We start from the raw sequence: 20085 nt of genomic DNA, 5'->3' as shown, positions 1-20085 counted from the left end.
TCATTCCCTGATACATGAGCAGAAGATCCTAGAACTTACCACCAGGATCACTGAGCTGCTGAGCAGAGAGGTGAGCGCTGCTGGGAATGCTGGGACATTATACAATAACGCCAAGGGAGGCGTCTGGTAATGACTGTGTCCTTGTGTTGTCAGGTTGCTATAAGGTGTCAGGATGTCGCTGTCTATTTTTCCATGGAGGAGTGGGAATGTTTAGAAGAACATAAGGATTTTTACAAGGACGTCATGATGGAGAATCACCAGTCCCTCACATCACCGGGTAAAAGGAGACCTTCCATGACTGTAGAGGAGAGAACAGTTCTGAGAGTCAGATTCCCCATCATCTGATCATCACATATAGACAATGTATTCAGTCACTGTGTGTTTTTCCTACAGATGGATCCCGTCAGAGAAATCCACCAGAGAGATGTCCCAGTCCTCTGTATTCCCAGGACTGTCCAGAGGAAACGCAGAATGTCCCACTGGATCATCAGGTAGGTGAAGCTGAGATTTCTACAAACGCTTTATAGACTGATGTAATGAAGCTTTCCACTGACCTCCTCCAGTAGTAGTAGAATATGCTCTATTGCATCTTGTTGTCTACAGTTGGTTTCTGGTGTCATAAAAGATTGTAGTAAACATCCTCCTGTTTTGACATTCACTTGGCAACTGAGATTCAATGTGAGTGAATGTAAAGTTTTGCATTGCTTTTTCAATTTTCTAAATTTGAATTTCATCACTTTTAAGATACCTTGTGATACCTCATAAAATAGTTGTTAACATTCACCATATGTCTACTTTATGTTGGCCTCATTTTGTTACAGTTATTTCCCTGGCACCTCCACAGCTGCACTCTCAGGAGGATTCTCCCACTTTTAAAGGACAGGACACAACATAGAAGCCACAGATAAAAAGCCTCTTCCCCTTTCACGATCAGTGGGGGGGGGGGGGGGGGGAAACTCCACACTGAACAAAGGGGGAAAGGGGAACAGTAACTGGGCCAGGACACTAGGGAAGAAACAGGTCACCTCCTAAACAACCCCTTATCCGGGCCCTAACTACCAATCAATATGAATAGACCTTGAAGGTAGGAATATTCATATGCAGGATACCTAGGCCCTTATTTCCCTATAAGGCCCTGGAATAAGGTTAGGACCAGAGACAACCCATTCCTCCACAGATGGATGAATGGAAGTCTCTGTCTCAGGCCCAGATACAAACAACAGGGAATATAACAAACACAAACAAATGCGACACTTAACTTCTGTAGAGATGGACGAGCAGGAACATCAGAGACGACCTCACACCAGCTCAGCCAAACCCAAAGGAAGCAATCTACCGCATAGTCAGAAGGGTGGGGTCAGACTATAAAGGGTAGAAGTGATGACCACTTAGCAACAGCTGAGAAAAAGGAAAGTGGTCATTAACCCTATCAACACTGAATCAAGAGAAATCAAGAAGGCTGTTAGATTCCTCCACACTCAGCCAGTCTCTTTGATCTCCTGTCATCAGTCACCTGAAGGACCGTGACATCCCGATTATCTGCTTCAGTTTGTTTCCTATTCCTTAGGGATGCATGGAAGCCTTCCTGCCAGGATTCTTTAGCAATAGTCGCTCAGCCTGTCTTCTTCCCCAGCTAGGCTGGGAGGGCTGAGTAGAGTACAGGGGCTTCCGGAGGAGTTTGCACTCCTCTTCCTTGTACTGGGCTTGATTCCTTCTGAGAAGGCAGCCCTGGGATTTGATAGAAGGGATTGGCTGGTGTGTCTGCTGCCTTAGCAGATTGGGACTTCCTACGGACAAGGGAATCCCATTTTCTTTTGGGGAAAATGCAGTCACATGATATTACACGCTGGAGCTACACAAGTCCCGGAAATAGGGTGTTGCAGGGCGGCTTGGCTGCGTTTTTAACAGTTGGAGTGTTGCTATCCACAGCGATGTCCGCACCAAGTGATTTCTCAGAACCTCCCTGCAAGATCCTTGCAGAGTTTTCAGCCTAGTAAGTGTCCTCCCTATGGGGAAGTAAATGTTTTAGCTCATATGATGTTATGCTTGAAGAGGGTCTGTCTCCTCTGTTATTCTAGCAGTGCGAGTCACTTTTTCTGGACATAGGGTAACCCCCCCACCTTTGACCCTTAGTATAACAGTAGTGGGGCCCTCCTTCCAGATGGATTTTTGAGGCGTTTTTAATACCATTCCATTGCAATTTTCTCCAAAGCCTCTGGTAGTGAGAAGTAAAAAAGTGTGCAAATTGCAAGAAGGCCTTATCTCCTCTGTGTACATATTGTGCAGAAAAAGTAGAGAAGGGAGAGTCTTTTTCCTTTTTGAATAGCATGCAGACCCTCATTAGAGATGAAGTAAATTTGCAATTGATCTTAGACTAACCTTGTGACAAACTCCCCTCTTTTGAGGTTGCCACGAGTGCTTGGAGAGGACTACTTGCCAGCCTCTTACCATGTGATTACGGTCCCATGTTGTATGCACCGGTTTTATGCAATAGCGGCATAGTTATATAAGTTCATGTATTTTTCTGTCTTTGGAATTTTATTGTATGTTATGTGAGGGTACCCAGATAGCTAATTTTAGTGTATTCGTGTAGTCTGAGTGCTATTCACCTAATAATATGCACTCAGACTTGAGCTATCTGGGGATATGTTAAATGTCTGTGTTTACTGTAAGGGTTGTGACATTGTATGTTTAAATGGTGATTTCTGTCCTGTTGTCCCCACATGTGTATTGGCGATTTCCCTTTGTCCTGAGAGATAATTGAATTGCTCCTCGGGTGTCTCCAGGGCAGAGAGGAGGAAACCATGATGCATTGTGGGGATGTATTGTGTCTGTGTATCCTGAATTGCTGCATATCTGTCCTGTGTCACAGTCTTCCATCTGGTCCCCTAGGGAAGTGTCCACCAGATGGGGACCTGCATAAATACGGGCGGGTAGCCCTCAATAAAGAGTTCCTGTTTTACCCTTTACCATGTTGAGGCTGGTGTTTGGGTAACTGATCGACACTGGGGGATTGCTATATGCTGGAGATTTGCTATACTCCCCTGGCATAACTACTAGCTCTTGTAAGAGCTGTTACTGCTCTCTGGATGTAGGAGAGGTTCACCCACTGGAGCCTGGAGCCTAGTCGTTGGTCCAGGGTGGGTATGAGACGGTGAGACCTCAACCAAGCTTTGGCGGTTTGTGGGGTCTGCAGCACTTACGGTGTCAAGTGGAGTGCTTGGAGTCCTCGGGAAGCACTAGGAACATCATTCGACGGAGGTACCCAGTCGGGGTGCCAGGAGATCCGTTACAAACCTCTTCCTCCCCTCGCCCTTCTATGTGCAAATTCTAATCAGGACTAGATAAAGGGGAGTCGGCTATACATTTGGAGCTAAATAACAGGGACTTCCTCTTGGAAGAGGACTCTGATTCATCTGAAGATGGCTTGGGTCAGACCACTATGAAGCTGGAAGAGATAAAGGAACCACAATCCATTCAGGACCAGATGTTTCAGAAGAGAATCTTCCCTATCCATAGTAATGTAAAAAAAAACATATTTCTAAAGAATGGAAGCATCCAGATGGGAGATCCAGCATTTTCAGCGTACTCAAGAGGAAATACCAGTTTGCTGAAGAATACTCGGATGTAGGAAAAATCCCCAAAAATTGACACCACGGTAGACTGTATATCAAAAAAGTCTTCATTACTCTTTGTAATATATGGGCCTTTTAAGGGACCACATGAATATAAAATTTAAGGTTCTCCTAAAGTAGGCATGCAAAACTAATACTGGTATGTTCCAGCCAGAGATAGCTGCTACATGCACGGGCAGATCCCTTTCTCTTTGGATAGATTAACTGGTAAATGACTTAGTGACTGAAACCCTAAGAGAAGAGATCCTGTCTTCATTGCCGGTTTCAAAGCCAGCTTAGATTTTTGGGCAGATGCCTTGGCGGACCTTGTAAGACTCTCAGCAAGGTCAGCAGTCTTATCCAATGCCACATGTAGAGGAGTCTACTGGACAGGGGACGCATGCTCTAAGAGCAAGTTGTGCTCCATAACCTGTGTGAGGGACAGGTTGTTTCAGCTCAGCACTAGATGACATCTTGGAAAAAGCATCTGCAAAGAAGAAACGTTTTACTTCCGGGTCCAGTTTTTTTTTTCTTTCTCGGCATCGTTCCTTTTGAAAACCAGCAAAGAATAGACAAGATCAAGAAAGGGAGGATGGGTCTGGGAAGTGGCAGTAATCCAAAGGAAAGGGTAAAGGATTTTTGTTTAATTCTGATTATGCCACCAAAAAAAACTAAATGACGCCAGCTGTGAGATAGAGGGCAAGATTTTTTTTATCAAGCTTGGGAATGCAAGATAAGAGTCTGCCTCCCCTCCTCCCAAAAACATCTGGCGCTGAAGACGGAAATTTCTTCACTCGTGGAGAAAGAAGTACTCACTCCAGTCCCTCTGTCTCAACAACAGGCTTCTACTCGCCAATCCTTCTGATAAAAAAAAAAGAATGACTGGCTCTGTCAGAACATTTTATCAGCTTAAGATCTCTTAACAGATATGTCCCCTACAAAAGATTCAAGATGGAGACTATAAAATCTACCAAGACTGATTTGTGGCGACCCTGGACCCAACGGACGCCTATTATCATGTTACCATGCACAAGGGTTACCAAAAGTTCCTGAGGATCGCGCTGTTCATAAAAGGGGGTCTTTGCCTCTTCCAATTTCAAGCTCTACCATTTGGACTATCAGCTGCGCCAAGAGTTTTTACGAACATCATGGCAGAGATCTCCAGTCATCTTCACCTAAAAACCCTTTTAATGTTTTACTCGACTTTCTGGTATTGCACATTTTGAGTTACTATATCTTACTGAAGAGGGTGTTGAACTTAAATCAACCTGATATGCCATCTCTTGCAATCGGCAGAGGTATGTCAACTAGAGGTCACTGTGTCTTTCAATAGTGCAGATTCAGTTCTCATCCATAGAGGAAGTCAGCAACAAGTAAAACACTCCGAACATGTGGATTGTTTTTGGTGGAATTTTCAAAGGTAAGGATATTTTTTCAGTATATTATAGTTTCAGAGGTTTTGATGAACAGAATTATATAACTTTATACAACAAAAATAAGTCTAATAAGGGTAAAATAATTTTGGAAAAACATACGTTACCAAACTGTCTAATTGTCTCTTTAGGGTAAAGGTGTGTATGCTGCACTAATGTAATTAGAATTAACTTCTTGCTGTGAAATAAAAATCTCAATCTCAAAAATATCAGTGTGATTGTACTACTAAATACTGTAAATGTAGTAAATCTAGAATAAATATGTGTACTAGTAACAAACTGACATGTTAGATATTAACCTATTACTAGACATGTTACAGATAACTAATAACACTTCACGGTTTGTAAATTTTGTGTGTTTTGTTTTACAAATAATAGATGGACACTAAAACATTTTATGGTGCAAGACCACGGACTGTCCTGGCCCTCATACCATAAAACCCTCAAGAATCTCGTGTTGATTTCAGTGATGATGATAATGACCAAATAGAGGATCCTGATTATCTGCCCACACAAGCAGAGGAACATCTTATAACTCCATGGATGATGAGAACATTGCCTCAACAAGTTAATCTTCTGAACCACCACCCCGTAAGATAAAGACAAAATGGAAAAACTCCCTACAAACTGTTTCCGTAGAGGAGCCACAGAACACCAGTAACCTTACTTCACCCACAAGCCTAAACAAAGGCAGGGAGAAAATCTGGAAACAAGAAGACATTGAGGCATTCCAGGTTCCTGATTCACGATTTGAGCCCCCTGATGCTGTAAAGACACTCTTCACTGACAAGATGATTGAACATATTGCTCAACTATACTCTTCACTGACAAGATGATTGAACTATATTGCTCATCTATACTCTGACCGAGAGTTGGGGGATCCAATCGGGACTAGTCCACAAGAGATTGAAGATTTCTTGGCAATATTACTTTTCATGGGTGTTTTCAATTTCCCATCTATAGAACACTAGTGGCACCTTGAGTCACATTTCAGCATTATAGCTGATATCAGGCCAAGGAGAAAATTCAGGCTGTTACGTCGGTTCATTCATTTCAACTATAATCAGCAGTGGAACGACCGTCCAGATCGATTTTTCAAAATCCGCCAGCGTTGTGCAAAACCATGACGCAACCAAGCCTGTCAGTTGTCTTCTGTGACAACTGCTTCACCAGCTTCAAGTTGATCCAGAACCTGAATGTAAACTTGGGTGTCAAATGCATTTGCACTGTCCAATCAAGCGCATCAGAGGAACACCCTTGAAGACCAAAAGCTCAGAAAGAAAGGACATGAAGCTTTTGATAACAGTCTTCTGATGGGTTGATTGCAGTAAAATGGTTTGACAACAAATGTGTCAGCCTTCTGAGCAATGCCTGTGGGATCACCCTTCTTTCCACTGTCAAACGGTGGAACAAAGTTGACAAGACAAAGATTGTTGTCCCTTGCCCATCACTTATTTATGCCTACAATGAAGATATGAGAGGCATTGATCTTTCGGACATGCTGGTACACATGTACAAGACTCCTGCCAAGTCAAGACGACTTAAACTCCTGGCTGGTCTAGAGACACTGTAGGGTACTGAATGAGAAACCAATGCCTCTGAAAAGGTTCTGCTTGTTAGTTGCCCATGCTTTGAAGCAAGTCAACAAGACAGCATCCAAGGTTGGTCGACCAGCATCCTCCTCTCCAACACCGATGTCTCAGAAGAAACATCCCACAACCCTCGCAACCACAACCAGATGTGCGTTATGACAACTGTGGACACATGCCACTTCACAGTGTCAAGCGGGGGTGGTGCAACTACTGTCTAAAGGGTGTGTAAAAATGAAAATGTTAGAAATGCTAAGTTTTCTTGTGTCTGAATGCAAACCAGCAACGCTTCGTAGGATACCACAAGAAATAAATTTGATTCAATGCTGAAAAACTAGTTGCACCACAACACAGATAAGTAAATCTGTCTAAAAAGTCACAAAAACAATTATATCCTGATGGTACTGCAAAGATGTTGAGAAGAAACACTACTTTCAACGACCCTCACAACCAGATGTGCGTTATGACAACTGTGGACATGTGCCACGCCACACTGTTTTCTTGGTGTGTAAATCTGTCTAAAACGTTTACAAAGTTAGCATGTTATGGCAATAGTTTTTTTTTGTATTTGTGGTTTATGTTCTGATTTTGCCACAAAGTGCCATCTCAACCGTTTGGTAGAGGTATATATTTTAAAAACTGTGGGGGGTTTTAAAAAAAAATATATTATTGCCCCAAACAAAAAAAAATAAAAAATTTGCCATTGCTTTTTTTCTTGGTGATGACATCCCATATCTGGAAGATTTTTTGATGGCATCTGCCTCGATGGACTTGTTAACCAGTCAGATACAGAATGTACTAAAAGTTCGATCTCCTTTAGGATAGCTGGTAGATCTAGGAAAGTCCAAACTTTCCATGAGTCATTAGAAGATATTTTTAGGAGGTCCTATGGATTCTCATCTGCAATGAACAGGATTCCTTGGTCAGAAAAATGTATCCTTCCAGCATGCCAGGATGGCATCCATAAGAGACATCCTAACAATTTGGGCCTGCAAACTTCCAGCATTCCCTCGGTCAGGCTCATTCAGGGGGGCTTCAGACCTTCCTGTTGTCATCATGGGACAAAAATAGTCCTCCGTTGACAAGAAAGTAAAGGTTCCAAACCATGTGAAAATCTCTCTCTTAGCTGTTGAGAGGAAATGGAGCACTCTTATACTCAACCTATTTGCTACAAGACAGAACAGGCAACTCCTAGCTTTTCACTCTCTGTCAGCACAGGGCAGGTGGATGCTCTTTCTCTTCCTTGGCCGAAGGGTCTACTCTATGGCCCCCTCCCCTTTTGCCTCTGAGAGTACTAATGAAAGTGTGGCAAGAAGGAGCACAAGTAATCCTGATAGCCCCCTATTGGCACAAAAGAGCCTGGTTTCCTCTCCTCTTGAAACTGCCGACAGGGGAATTCTGGACTCTCCTGGCGACTGCTAACCTCCTAAGCCAGGGACCAGTTTTTCATCCAAATAGTCCTCAGTTGCAGCTGACAGCATGTTAGCTGAACTGGTCATATTGAAGGAAAGGGTGTTCTCGGATCAAGTAATTTTCACCTTGTTGCACAGCAGGAAAGAGGTAATATCAAAAATGTACCATAGAGTGTGGAAAACCTTCTTTTCTTTTGTCGCCGGCAGATAAGATCCCTTTAAACCACCTGACTTGCTGGTCATCCTGGATTTCCTACAAGCAAGGTTGGATAAAGGTCCGAAGACCAGTACTCATAAGGTGGAGATGACCACCTTAAGTGCCTTCATGGAGGTTAAACTACAGATTTTAGCATAATTAAACGATTCGTATAAGGAGCTGGTAGACTATGTCCCTTCGTTCGATTGCTCTTTAGGGTTTATTTTTGATTTTCTCAGTTCTCATCGATCTGCCATTTGAACCTATATCAGAAATCTCTCTCAGATTGCTCATTTACAGAACTAAATTTTTATTGGCTTTTTCATGCAAACCACCATATCTTATCATCTGGGAAGTCAGATTCAGCCTTAGACACTCTCTCTAGCATTTCTCCCTAAGGTAGTGTCAAAATTCTATTGCCAACAGGAAGTTCAGCTGCCGTCCTTCTGCTCTTCGCACACTTCAGAGTTGGACCATCGATTTCATAATCTTTATGTTCGTAGGTGTTTTCTGTCTTACATTTAGGCTATGGAAGAATTTAGAAACTCAGACCATCTTCTTCTACAATATCAGGGTAAAAATGAAGGACTTTCAGCTAGCAAAGTTACAATTGCCCAGTGGATTACACTGGATATTTCCTTGTGTTATCAGGAGAAACAAATATCTCCTCTAGCAGGCCCAAAAGATCATTCTACAAGAGCGATTTCAGCCTCCTGGGTTGAGGACGCATCTGCATTAAAAGAGATCTATCAACTGCAAACTTTGGCAGCAAAGTTATCTCTGTAGCTGTCCCTCCTTAATTGATTACTCTGTTAGACCTCCTTAAAGTGCCATTGTGGAGATGCCCGGAGAAGATGATAATTACACTTATCGGTAACTGGATTTCCCATTAACCTTCACAACAGCACTGGGTATTCCCACCTGGTTGTAATTTCTTTGTACTAAAATTATTTTTGCTATTGGTAAATATAAATTAATTGCATTACTATGTCATTAACTAAAACAGGTAAGGGGGATGAGGCTTTTTATCTGTGGCTTCTGCGTTGTTTCCTGTCCTTTTGAGAGGCAGGAAAATCCTAATGAGAGTGCCATTGTGGAGGTTAAGGAGAAATCCAATTATCGGTAAGTGTAATTATCTTTTGTTTGTTTTTTTGGACGTTAGAAGGCTTAAAATTTTAGAAGGAATTTTTAAAATTTTCAAGAAGATGCTGTATGGACACACAGCAGGGCTCAGGAGGGAAGGAGCACTGTATAGCTTTTGGAGCGCAGATTATGCTGAAATGGTTTTCAGGTGCTATTTTGAATTTCATGAGGCCCTGAGGTCCCCCCACAGTAAAAACCCCCAAAAAGTGACTCCATTTTGGAAGCGATATCCCCTTTTAGCAAATTTTTCAATTGGTCTAGTAAATACTTAGGCCCCACAGGTGTTTTCCAGAAATGAATGTGTGGTGGAAGGGGAAAAATTAAAACTGCAAATTTTCCACAGAAATGCCATTCTTCTGCTTAATATGTTGTACCCAATTTGTGCCACTGTAAAAAGTCAGTGTTCTAATTATTATACAGTGTTTCCTGATTGTAGAAACACTCTACGTGTGGCCCTAAACTGTTTATACGACACGGTTTAGGAGTAAAAGAGCACCATGTGCATTTGAGGCCTAATTTACCGATTTACAAAGTATTGGCTGCAGAAGCTGTGATGTGAAATAAAAAAGAGCCTCTAAGAAATTACCCCTTTTTTGAAACCACACCCACAATGAGGTTTTCAAGAGGTGTAGTGAACACCCCATGGGCATTTCTTAGAATTTCAGAAACACTTGACTGTGAAAATGAAAAATTACATTTTTAGCCCCATCATTTTTCATTTTCACAAGGGGCTACAGAAGAAAAAGTACCCCAAAATATATTACCCATCTTTCCCTGAATATGGTAACACCCTATATGTGCTTGTAAAACTGTAAGGGTGCCCCGCAGGACTCAGGAGTGAAGATGCCCCATATAGATTTAGGAGGACAGATTTAGCTAAAACGGTTTTCAGGTGCTATGTGGCATTTGAAAGGTCAGCCCTTCCCATGTGTATATTGTAGATCGGGATGCAGTCTGGCTTGGGGGTAGTGAGTGGTACTTGTACAGGGGCAGGGGAGCTGGTGTTACTGTGAACTTTGGTCAGTATAAGGACATCCATCTTATCCTTGTAATTAACCACTAATATGTTCTCATTGAGGAGAGTCCTGCTGTTGCCCATTCTGAGTGGTTGTCCAAGCAGTGATCTAGGGAGGCCTCTCTAGGTACTTAAACAGGGTTACACTGTGTAATAGTTATCCACATAAAGGTAGTAACCCTGATCCTGCAGTGGGTGCACTAAGGGCCACACTGTTTTTCCGCTTACTCCTAGGGCGGCGGCATTCTGAAGGTTCAGTCTGGCTGTCCTTTCCATCATAAACCCGGAGCCATCTGGGTGCACTCATAGGTACTTTCGCAAAGCTTGTACATTTTAATACCATACCTTACCCTTTTGCTAAGCAGGTATTGGCAGAATCTTACCATCCCTTTAACAATTGTAAGTGACTTGTCTACATAGATGTTTTTTCGGGGATGTACACACCAGCAAACTTGATGCTAAAGTGGTGGAGGACTCGCCCGATTTTAAATAAACGGTCAAATCTCGGGTCATCTTAGGGCGGGCATTGTGCATTATCATTGTAATGTTAAAATTTCAGAATCCATTCAAACTAATTCCGGATCAGGGCCATAATGTCAATAGGAGTCTGGTACATAACATCTGCACTCCAACTCTGCATTATCCGTGACTCTTTTACAAGGCCGATATTCATCACAATCCCCCAAAACGACATAAATTCGTCTGCGAGTAATAAATTGGTGGGCATATTTATTTATTACATTTACAAAATCTTCAGAGAAAAAGATTTGGAAAAAAATACATTTCTGTGAAGCGCACCATGTCAACCAGGATTCCTGAGCTGCCCACAAAATCCGGAATCTGAGGCTGATCATCTTTAGGGGGTGGGATCCATATGGGATCACTCTGGGAGGCGGCCTCAGCAGCTGTCCTTCTTGAGGGAGCTTCATCACTGGATGATGATGAGGAGGAGGAGTAGAGAAATTCGGGATCCTCTTCTCCCTTGCTGGCAGACTCTGTATCAGAGGTAATAATGGCTTATGCCTCCTCAGCTAAATCCAATCTTTGGAACGTTTTATATTTTCATTGGGTGGGTGTAATGTGCGCGATTTTATATATTGACGGAGGGGGGGGGGGGTGTATGTAGTGATTTCACATGTAAAGGGGCTTGTAATAAATTTGAAGTAGAGAAAGAAAAAAAAAGAAAAAATGAAGCTGAAAATGTATTTTAAAGAGATCAGCAATCAGAGTGGTACAACCTCTCAACCTGGACCCGTCACTGGGACGGTAGCCATCTTAGCCGAGCCTACATGTACAGCACCGGCTGCGAAGGGTTGTAACAGTCACTAATTCATTCATCAATACAGAATCTTACTACTTTTGCAAAACATTATTACCTCCTAATCTAGAATCGGGTCACCACAAAGGACAAGAGCAAGTGGATATTAGGTTCAGTTTCCAGCAGCAATGACAGGCTCCTTACTAATGATAATAAATGTACCTATGTAAGAACTGGAGGTGATGAGCACAGAGTCTTCTCCAGGATAGGATCAGGTCATTTCATGCAGAAACCTTTCTGTTGATGTGTAAAATACTTGTCTGAATGTTGATCCTGTCTGATCATCACGTGAGGAGATCCTTCTCCTTTAGGACAGATTTTTGGGGTTTGATCTTCACCTGGATATAAGATAAACTAGCAGTGGAGTATAGTTTTCTTTTTTTTTTCTAACGTCTTTAATCTTGCAGGAATTTATTGATGGAACAGCAAGTGAACTCGAAGAACCCATATCAGTGTCCATAATTGGTAAGAAACTGTCATAAATGCTATTTCAATGTAAATGTCTTCTATGGAAGAGTGATGTGTGCATGCTCTGTGACCTGTGCAGAGATCACTGTGCAGGGAGGGAGAGGTGATGAGCTGTCATCACCATCACATGAAAATGCAACAAAATATCAGGAGGCTCAGCCTTGAGAGTTTTGCTGCTATAGGCACACCACTATTGTATACCAAAAAAGTCCTTTTTGAGTCAGAGTGCTGCAATTGTCCATATTCCCAAATATATGATATAACTGTTTATGGCTCTTTTACACTTGCGTTGTTCTGTTCCGGCATAGAGTTCCGTCGTCGGGGCTCTATGCCGGAAGAATCCTGATCAGGATTATCCTAATGCATTCTGAATGGAGAGAAATCCGTTCAGGATGCATCAGGATGTCTTCAGTTCCGGACCGGAACGTTTTTTGGCCGGAGAAAATACCGCAGCATGCTGCGCTTTTTGCTCCGGCCAAAAATCCTGAACACTTGCCGCAAGGCCGGATCCGGAATTAATGCCCATTGAAAGGCATTAATCCGGATCCGGCCTTAAGCTAAATGTCGTTTCGGCGCATTACCGGATCCGACGTTTAGCTTTTTCTGAATGGTTACCATGGCTGCCAGGACGCTAAAGTCCTGTTTGCCATGGTAAAGTGTAGTGGGGAGCGGGGGAGCAGTATACTTACCGTGTCGTGCGCATGGATCACGTCATCCATGCGCATGGGGCGCTCTGACGTCATTCTGGAGCGCCCCGGGAGCCGCATGGACGGTCAGTATACTGCTCCCCCGCTCCCCACTACTACTATGGCAACCAGGACTTTAATAGCGTCCTGGCTGCCATAGTAACACTGAACGCATTTTGAAGACTGATCCGTCTTCAAATGCTTTCAGTTCACTTGCGTTTTTCCGGATCCGGCGTGTAATTCCGGCAAATGGAGTACACGACGGATCCGGACAACACAAGTGTGAAAGAGCCCTTAGTCAGGTTGGGGCCGATACCTAAAGATGAAGGGTAAATAGCCAGTTCCATGTAAATTCCCTATCATTTTAGGATGAGTGCTGAACTATGATAGTATCCTTCAGAGAGACTTGGATTTTCTTCTTGATGAGGAACTAGTCAGTAATCATTATCTAAAAGCTGCAGTAACTTTTTGATATTTTTTTTTTTACTTGGTCCAAGTTTGTTGCATTTTCTTTTTACAGTGTATGACAGTATTTTATGTAATATTTTATTTAAAGGAAACTTGTCTGATGGAAATTATCACCCAACTCAAAATAGAGAATGTTAGCACCAGAACTTAATATGAAACCGTTCTTACATCCCAGTGGAAGCGATCCGGACTCCTCTTCCTCCTCGAATGTCCACAATAAGTAATAGAGCCAGAATCCATCCATATTCAGGGTCCAGAATATCCTTTATTATGCCATAGCAGGTATACAGTAATCAGCGACGCTTCAACCCATAGTTACAGACTGGTCTTTATCAAGCCCACAGGTGAATTATACCCAGCGTTTATTTAAATCCACCTCCACCAATCACGTACAATAACCCATTATCCAATGATAATTGTCTACAACATGATCCATAATAATGCCCCCACAGTACCCCCAGTAGTAATAATACCACCACAGAGCTCCCTGTAGATATAAGCCCCTCCTTAATGCCCTCAGTAGTAATAAGGCCCCCAATAGAGACACAGTAGTTATATTGACACCTGCAGTTTCCACTGTATTTATAATGCCCCCGCAGACCCCCCTGTAGTAGTTATCCTTCCTTTATTGCCCCTAGAAATTATAATGACCCAGCTCCTCCAACATACTGTCCCATGTAAATAACATCACAACCCCTCCCTTCAGCCCCAACATACAGTCCTGTGTAAGAAACCATGCCCTCCCTTCAGCCCCAACATACAGTTCCGTGTAAGAAACCATGCCCTCCCTTCAGCCCCAACATACAGTCCTGTGTAAGAAACCATGCCCTCCTTTCAGCCCCAACATACAGTCCTGTGTAAGAAACCATGCCCTTCTTTCAGCCCCAACATACAGTCCTGTGTACAAACCATGCCCTCCTTACAGCCCCAAAATACAGTCCTGTGTACGAAACCATGCCCTCCCTTCAGCCCCAACATACAGTCCTGTGTAAGAAACCATGCCCTCCTTTCAGCCCCAACATACAGTTCCGTGTAAGAAACCATGCCCTCCCTTCAGCTACAACATACAGTCCTGTATAAGAAACCATGCCCTCCTTTCAGCCCCAAAATACAGTCCTGTGTACGAAACCATGCCCTCCCTTCAGCCCCAACATACAGTCCTGTGTAAGAAACCATGCCCTCCCTTCAGCCCCAACATACAGTCCTGTGTAAGAAACCATGCCCTCCCTTCAGCCCCAACATACAGTTCCGTGTAAGAAACCATGCCCTCCTTTCAGCCCCAACATACAGTCCTGTGTAAGAAACCATGCCCTCCTTTCAGCCCCAAAATACAGTCCTGTGTAAGAAACCATGCCCTCCTTTCAGCCCCAACATACAGTCCTGTGTACGAAACCATGCCCTCCTTTCAGCCCCCTACAACGTGCAGTCCCTTGTACTATAAAAAGCATTGCTGTCCTCCCTCTAGCCCCTTTCAGAGTACAGTCCCATGTAAATATTCAAAAAAGAAAAAGTAGAATCTAGCTTCCCATAAAAGAAAAAGCTTTATTTCCTTGTATAAAAATATCCAGACATCATGTACAAAACTTGTCTACGCGTTTCAGACCTTAGAAATAGTATGTCATGATGAAGGACCGCTATTTCTAAGCTCTGAAACGCGTGTTGATGTCTGGATATTTTTATACAAGGAAATAAAGCTTTTTCTTTTATGAGAAGCTGGATTCTACTTTTTCTTTTTGAATATTCACATGGTCGTGTCCGGGACTTCCTCGTTGCCTCACAGAGAAAGCTCACAGGTGAGCGCTGCAGTTGGTGTTTTTGCATTGAGTCCCATGTAAATAACATCACTGACCTCCCCTCAACCCTTTCCAACATACATCCCATGTAAAGATCATCACTCCGTCCCTCAAACATACAGTGCCATGTAAATAACATCACTCCCTCCAGCCCCCTCCAACGTACAGTGATGGTATACGCAAGTGGTGTGTACATGTTCATGATGCATTTTCTTCCACTCATGATATCTATTATATACATTTTTGAGGGATCTGTTGAATTTATGGAGCTTTAGTTGTCTGTTCACATTGGAACGTATTATACTAAATGGTCTGGATAGAAACATCTGCCACCATTTCTACAAGTTTTATGGGAGTTTTGAAAATAACTTATTATTTTCTATGATCTTTTTATGCTTTTGTACATGTGATTTACTTACTGAAATTGTACATTATCCTATTTTCTAACATCTCCTATTTTTACTTTATGTTTCCTGGCTTGCTATTGTCTCAACAAAGCTTGATTGATTAATAAAAAAATATATATTTGCTTTGGGAAAATACAAAAATGTTGTTTCATTTTGCAGGTGAAGACGGGATGAGTGTCTCCCATGAATATCTCCGTACATCTTTATATGATGAAGAAGAAGATAACAATACCACAGAAGCTAATTCAGTATCTCCTAATGCACCCTCAGTCCATGACAGTGAAGATCTATTCACCGATACCGCTGGTCACGAGATTGTCAGAACAAGAATTAAACAGGAACATGAGGAAATATTTACATGTGAGAAACAGTTTAGAGAGGACTCTTATCTTTCTGTGCTTGAGAGAAATCACGGAGATACAAGGTCATTGTGCTCTGAATGCGGGAAATATTTTATGCCGAATGTAATTCTAGTTGGAAATCAGAGAACTCACACAGGGGAGAAGCCATATTCGTGTTCAGAATGTGGGAAATGTTTTATTCAGAAATCGCATCTTATGAGCCATCTAAAAATCCACACAGGGGACAAGCCACATTCATGTGTAGAATGTGGGAAATCTTTTCATCGGAAATCACATCTTGTGAGCCATCTAAGAACTCACACAGGGGAGAAGCCATATCCATGTTTAGAATGTGGGAGATCGTTTAGTCAGAAATTGTCCCTTGGTAGACATCAGAAAACTCACACAGGGGAGAAGCCATTTCCATGTACAGAATGCGAGAAATGTTTTAGTCATGAAACACAGCTCATTAGACATTTAAGAGTTCACACAGGGGAGAAGCCGTATTCATGTTCAGTATGTGGGAAATGTTTCACCTGTCAATCGAGTTTCATTCGGCATCGTAGAATTCACTCACGGCAGAAGTCATTTTAATGTTTAGATTGTAGTAAATGTGACAGATTGTGAGCATTATTGCAGGATTAGCGGCCTAATAATGCCTACTGATGTATAACTTAACCCTTTAAGAATTTGTGTCAAAAGTACTCAAAAGATCAGCACTAAACTATTGCCATGTTCTTATCCCATGGGCACTGGTATTGGGCCAGCAAGAACAGGACTACAGCTGTAATACACAAGTATCATCCAGCTTAAACTGTGATTGGTGATCTGTTTTTTTTAACTCCCTGTCTGCTGTGATCGCAGCTGATTGATGCATAGAGGGGGGACTCAAAGGGGCAACCCGTTCGACTTCATTCACACTTCATTATGTAAATACTGAAGCAACGCTGTCATCCTGGTGATCAGGAGAACATTTACGATCAGTATATATTTCCTAATAAAGACAAAAAAAGAAAGGCCCCATTCACACGATGGTATTTTTGATCTGCATCTGATCCGCATTTTTGGGGGATTGGATGTGGTTGCTCTTATTTTAAAGGGGCCGGAAAAAATCATATGTCTGTTCTGCAGTCCCCAAAAAAAGATAGAACGTGTCCTATTCTTGTCAATTTTGCAGACAAGAATAGGCATTGTTACAATGGGTCAGCAAAAAAAAATGGATAAAACAGACGTCATCCATATTTTTTGCGGATTTGCGTTTTGCTGACCGCAAAATACATATGGCCATGTGAATGTACTCTTAAATTATCACATGGAAGGAGAATTTCTTTAACAGAACTTTGGACAATATTGAATATTAGGTATGGACCTAAATATATATAACTGTCCCTATATATTGTAGAACCGCTTCTGACTGTCTCCCTGCCGTCTACGCTTACTGTCAGTAGTGAACGCTGACTGCCCGCTCTCCTGCATCTCCCGGTGGCTAGCTAGTTATCCACTGGAATACAGAAAATCATAGACTGTCAGCGTGGCACTTGCGCCTGAGATTGTAAAAATGGCAAGGAGACAACTCAGTTGGTCTTAATTAGAAATGTTTGGCCGTTTCTGAGATACAAGAGTTAACAAGTCAGTCTGTAAGCTGTCCCTTTGTGTTGTCTTTGAATCCCATCATCTGAAGGCTCATGTAGAGTCTTTGATCTCTTTACTTCATAAACACTCATTATAGCTCAATTCTTATCAAACTGGTAAGAATGTGGCTTAAATAAGTATTTTTATGTCATTAGGTGAGAGATAAGTTCTACATTAGCCATCAGCTGACGGGATTCAAAGAAAACACAAAGTGACAGCTTCCAAGCAGACTCCTTTTTAACTTTTGTATCCCAGAAACTACTGAGCATTTTTAATAAAGACCAATTGGAAAAATGATTTGTAGTCCAAAATGAGTATAATGCAATCGTAAAAAAAATGCCTCCAAAGGTGCACATAAGTAATAAGAGCCAGTTTTTTCATAGAAATGTACAAATTCACTTAATAAATTATATTACAAAAACATTCCTTGTCACTTCCCCTACACATTACAAAAAAAAAAATTTAGATGACAGTTACACTTTAAATATCCTTGAAGTTTTGATTTAACATGAAATTTCATTTATGAGTCACTGATTGAGCCTTTCTGTGTTTAGTCACCTGCCATGCTGATTTCTATTGGACAGTCAAGTACAAATTGATGTGCGATGGCTAACCTCTGGCACTCCAGCTGTGGTGAAACTACAACTCCCAGCATGCTCCATTAATTTCTATGGAGTTCTGAGAACAGCAAAGCAAGTATGCATCTTGGAAGTTGTAGTTTTACCACAGCCTAAGGTTAGCCATCACAGTTATAGGGCATGGTCACACGGCATTGTGTGATTTACATGCAGCAAGTTTTTGTACGGTAAAGCCACACGTGGTATAAATTCTGCAGATTTTCTCCACTGGAGTATAGTGCGCCAAATACTACATCATTTACAGTAGAAGTCAATGAGATTTCTCATCCTTGCACTGTCCACAGTAGAAACAGACTTGCACTGCACGTTTTCAATATGCAGTTTTGCCCTTTTTGGGAATTGTGCTTTGGATATTTTTGTTCAGGATGCTTTATATTGATTTTAGCAAGAAAATGATTAGTTTGTATGTAGAAAAGATGCAGTTATATTCATCTCCTGGCACTGAATTGTGTTGTAGAAATAAAAATGTTGACATGCCAGTTCTTCGTGCGGTTTATGTGCGGGGGAACCACATGAGGATTAGTCCCACTGGTTGTGGATTATCTTCAGGCAAATTATGTGGTCGTACGAAATGTGACAGAAATCTGACGTTTAGCCTCGGATTTCTGGAGTTACACAGGTAAAATGTTGTTAACATGGTTTGTATTATTTATTTTTTGTGACATTGATTCATGTGTAAAAAAAAATTGTTCCATATGAACAGTGTCACAGATTCCTATTGATATCAATAGGTGGTGAATTATTCAAGAATTCTATGTTGATTTACAGGCCGTTCACAGAGTTTACTGTATTTTTAGCTCCATAAAACGCACCAAGGATTTAGAGGAAGAAAATAAAAAAAATATATATTTTATTTCATCAGACCTCAGACCAGACCCCCAATCTTCATCCGACCTCAGATCAGACCCCCAATCTTCATCAGACCTCAGATCAGACCCCCAATCTTCATCAGACCTCAGATCAGACCCCCAATCTTCATCAGACCTCAGATCACACCCCCAATCTTCATCAGACCTCAGATCACACCCCCAATCTTCATCAGACCTCAGATCAGACCCCCAATCTTCATCAGACCTCAGATCAGACCCCTAATCTTCATTAGTCCCCCAATCTTCATCAGACCTCAGATCAGACCCCCAATCTTGATTAGTCCCCAATCTTCATCAGACCTCAGATCAGACCCCCAATCTTCATCAGACCTCAGATCAGACCCCCAATCTTCATCAGACCTCAGATCAATCCCCCAAATCAGACCCTAATCCTCATCAGACCTTAGATTAAGCCCCTAATCTTCATCAGACCCCCCAATCCTCATCAGACTACAGAACGGACCCTCATTCTTCATCAGACCCCAATTCCTCTTTAGATCTCAGATCGACCCCTATTCCTCACATCAGACCCCCATCGGACAGTAAATAAATGAACTTATCTCTCTTGCTCTGGACGGTATTGGCAGTCACATATCCAGCGGCTCTTTCTGCACTCGCTGCTTTCTGGTCTTCTCTGGGCACCTCACTGCACTATGTTCTGACACTTAAGAGTGAGGACAGTGCAGCACGGCTTCTATTATGTGTTTTCTATAAAACACATATAGCACTCACAGCATTAAAAACAAAAGTTAGACAGGGTGGTCCACAAAAAAGTGGCCCGCCTCTAGCGATAATATGGCAAGATGAATGAGCAAGTGGATTGTTTTTTTGAATTACCTGCAAGTCAGTAAAGATGCTGAAAGTGGTCCCCGTTCAGGTCTCTGCATCTTCGGGCACGTCGGATTATGTCGGCTGATACGGCTTGCAGCTCTTCAACAGTGATGCTGCAGAAGAAAATATGTCCTGCTTTTGGGGCAACATGCCGCACCTCACGGAACTCACAGGACGGGTTTATAAACTGTTTACTGAGGAGGGAACTGTAAGCAAGGGGTTATGGCCACCA

General features: G+C 42.2%; 1 protein-coding gene across 1 annotated transcript; it reads left to right on the top strand.

Annotated features, from left to right (window-relative positions):
- The first annotated feature begins 25 nt into the window (after positions 1-25).
- Positions 26-18621, top strand: LOC122934820 (gastrula zinc finger protein XlCGF17.1-like). Its single transcript, XM_044290520.1, has 5 exons — positions 26-70; positions 154-277; positions 394-491; positions 12128-12185; positions 15702-18621. Exons 2-5 carry the CDS (start codon positions 193-195, stop codon positions 16475-16477), a joined length of 1017 nt encoding a protein of 338 aa, XP_044146455.1. The 5' UTR covers positions 26-70; positions 154-192; the 3' UTR covers positions 16478-18621.
- Positions 18622-20085: the final 1464 nt, after the last annotated feature.

The sequence above is a fragment of the Bufo gargarizans genome, chromosome 4 (genome assembly GCF_014858855.1).
Source record: "Bufo gargarizans isolate SCDJY-AF-19 chromosome 4, ASM1485885v1, whole genome shotgun sequence".
NCBI lineage: Eukaryota > Metazoa > Chordata > Amphibia > Anura > Bufonidae > Bufo > Bufo gargarizans.
This window is presented reverse-complemented; position numbering and strand designations above follow the sequence as displayed.

Bases quoted from the DNA above. Each gene is read 5' to 3' on its own strand.
- LOC122934820 (XM_044290520.1), top strand. From the start codon at position 193: ATGGAGGAGTGGGAATGTTTAGAAGAACATAAGGATTTTTACAAGGAC. The intron at 278-393 runs GTAAAAGGAGAC...TTTTTCCTACAG, and splicing joins CCAGTCCCTCACATCACCGG to ATGGATCCCGTCAGAGAAAT. The intron at 12,186-15,701 runs GTAAGAAACTGT...TTCATTTTGCAG, and splicing joins CATATCAGTGTCCATAATTG to GTGAAGACGGGATGAGTGTC.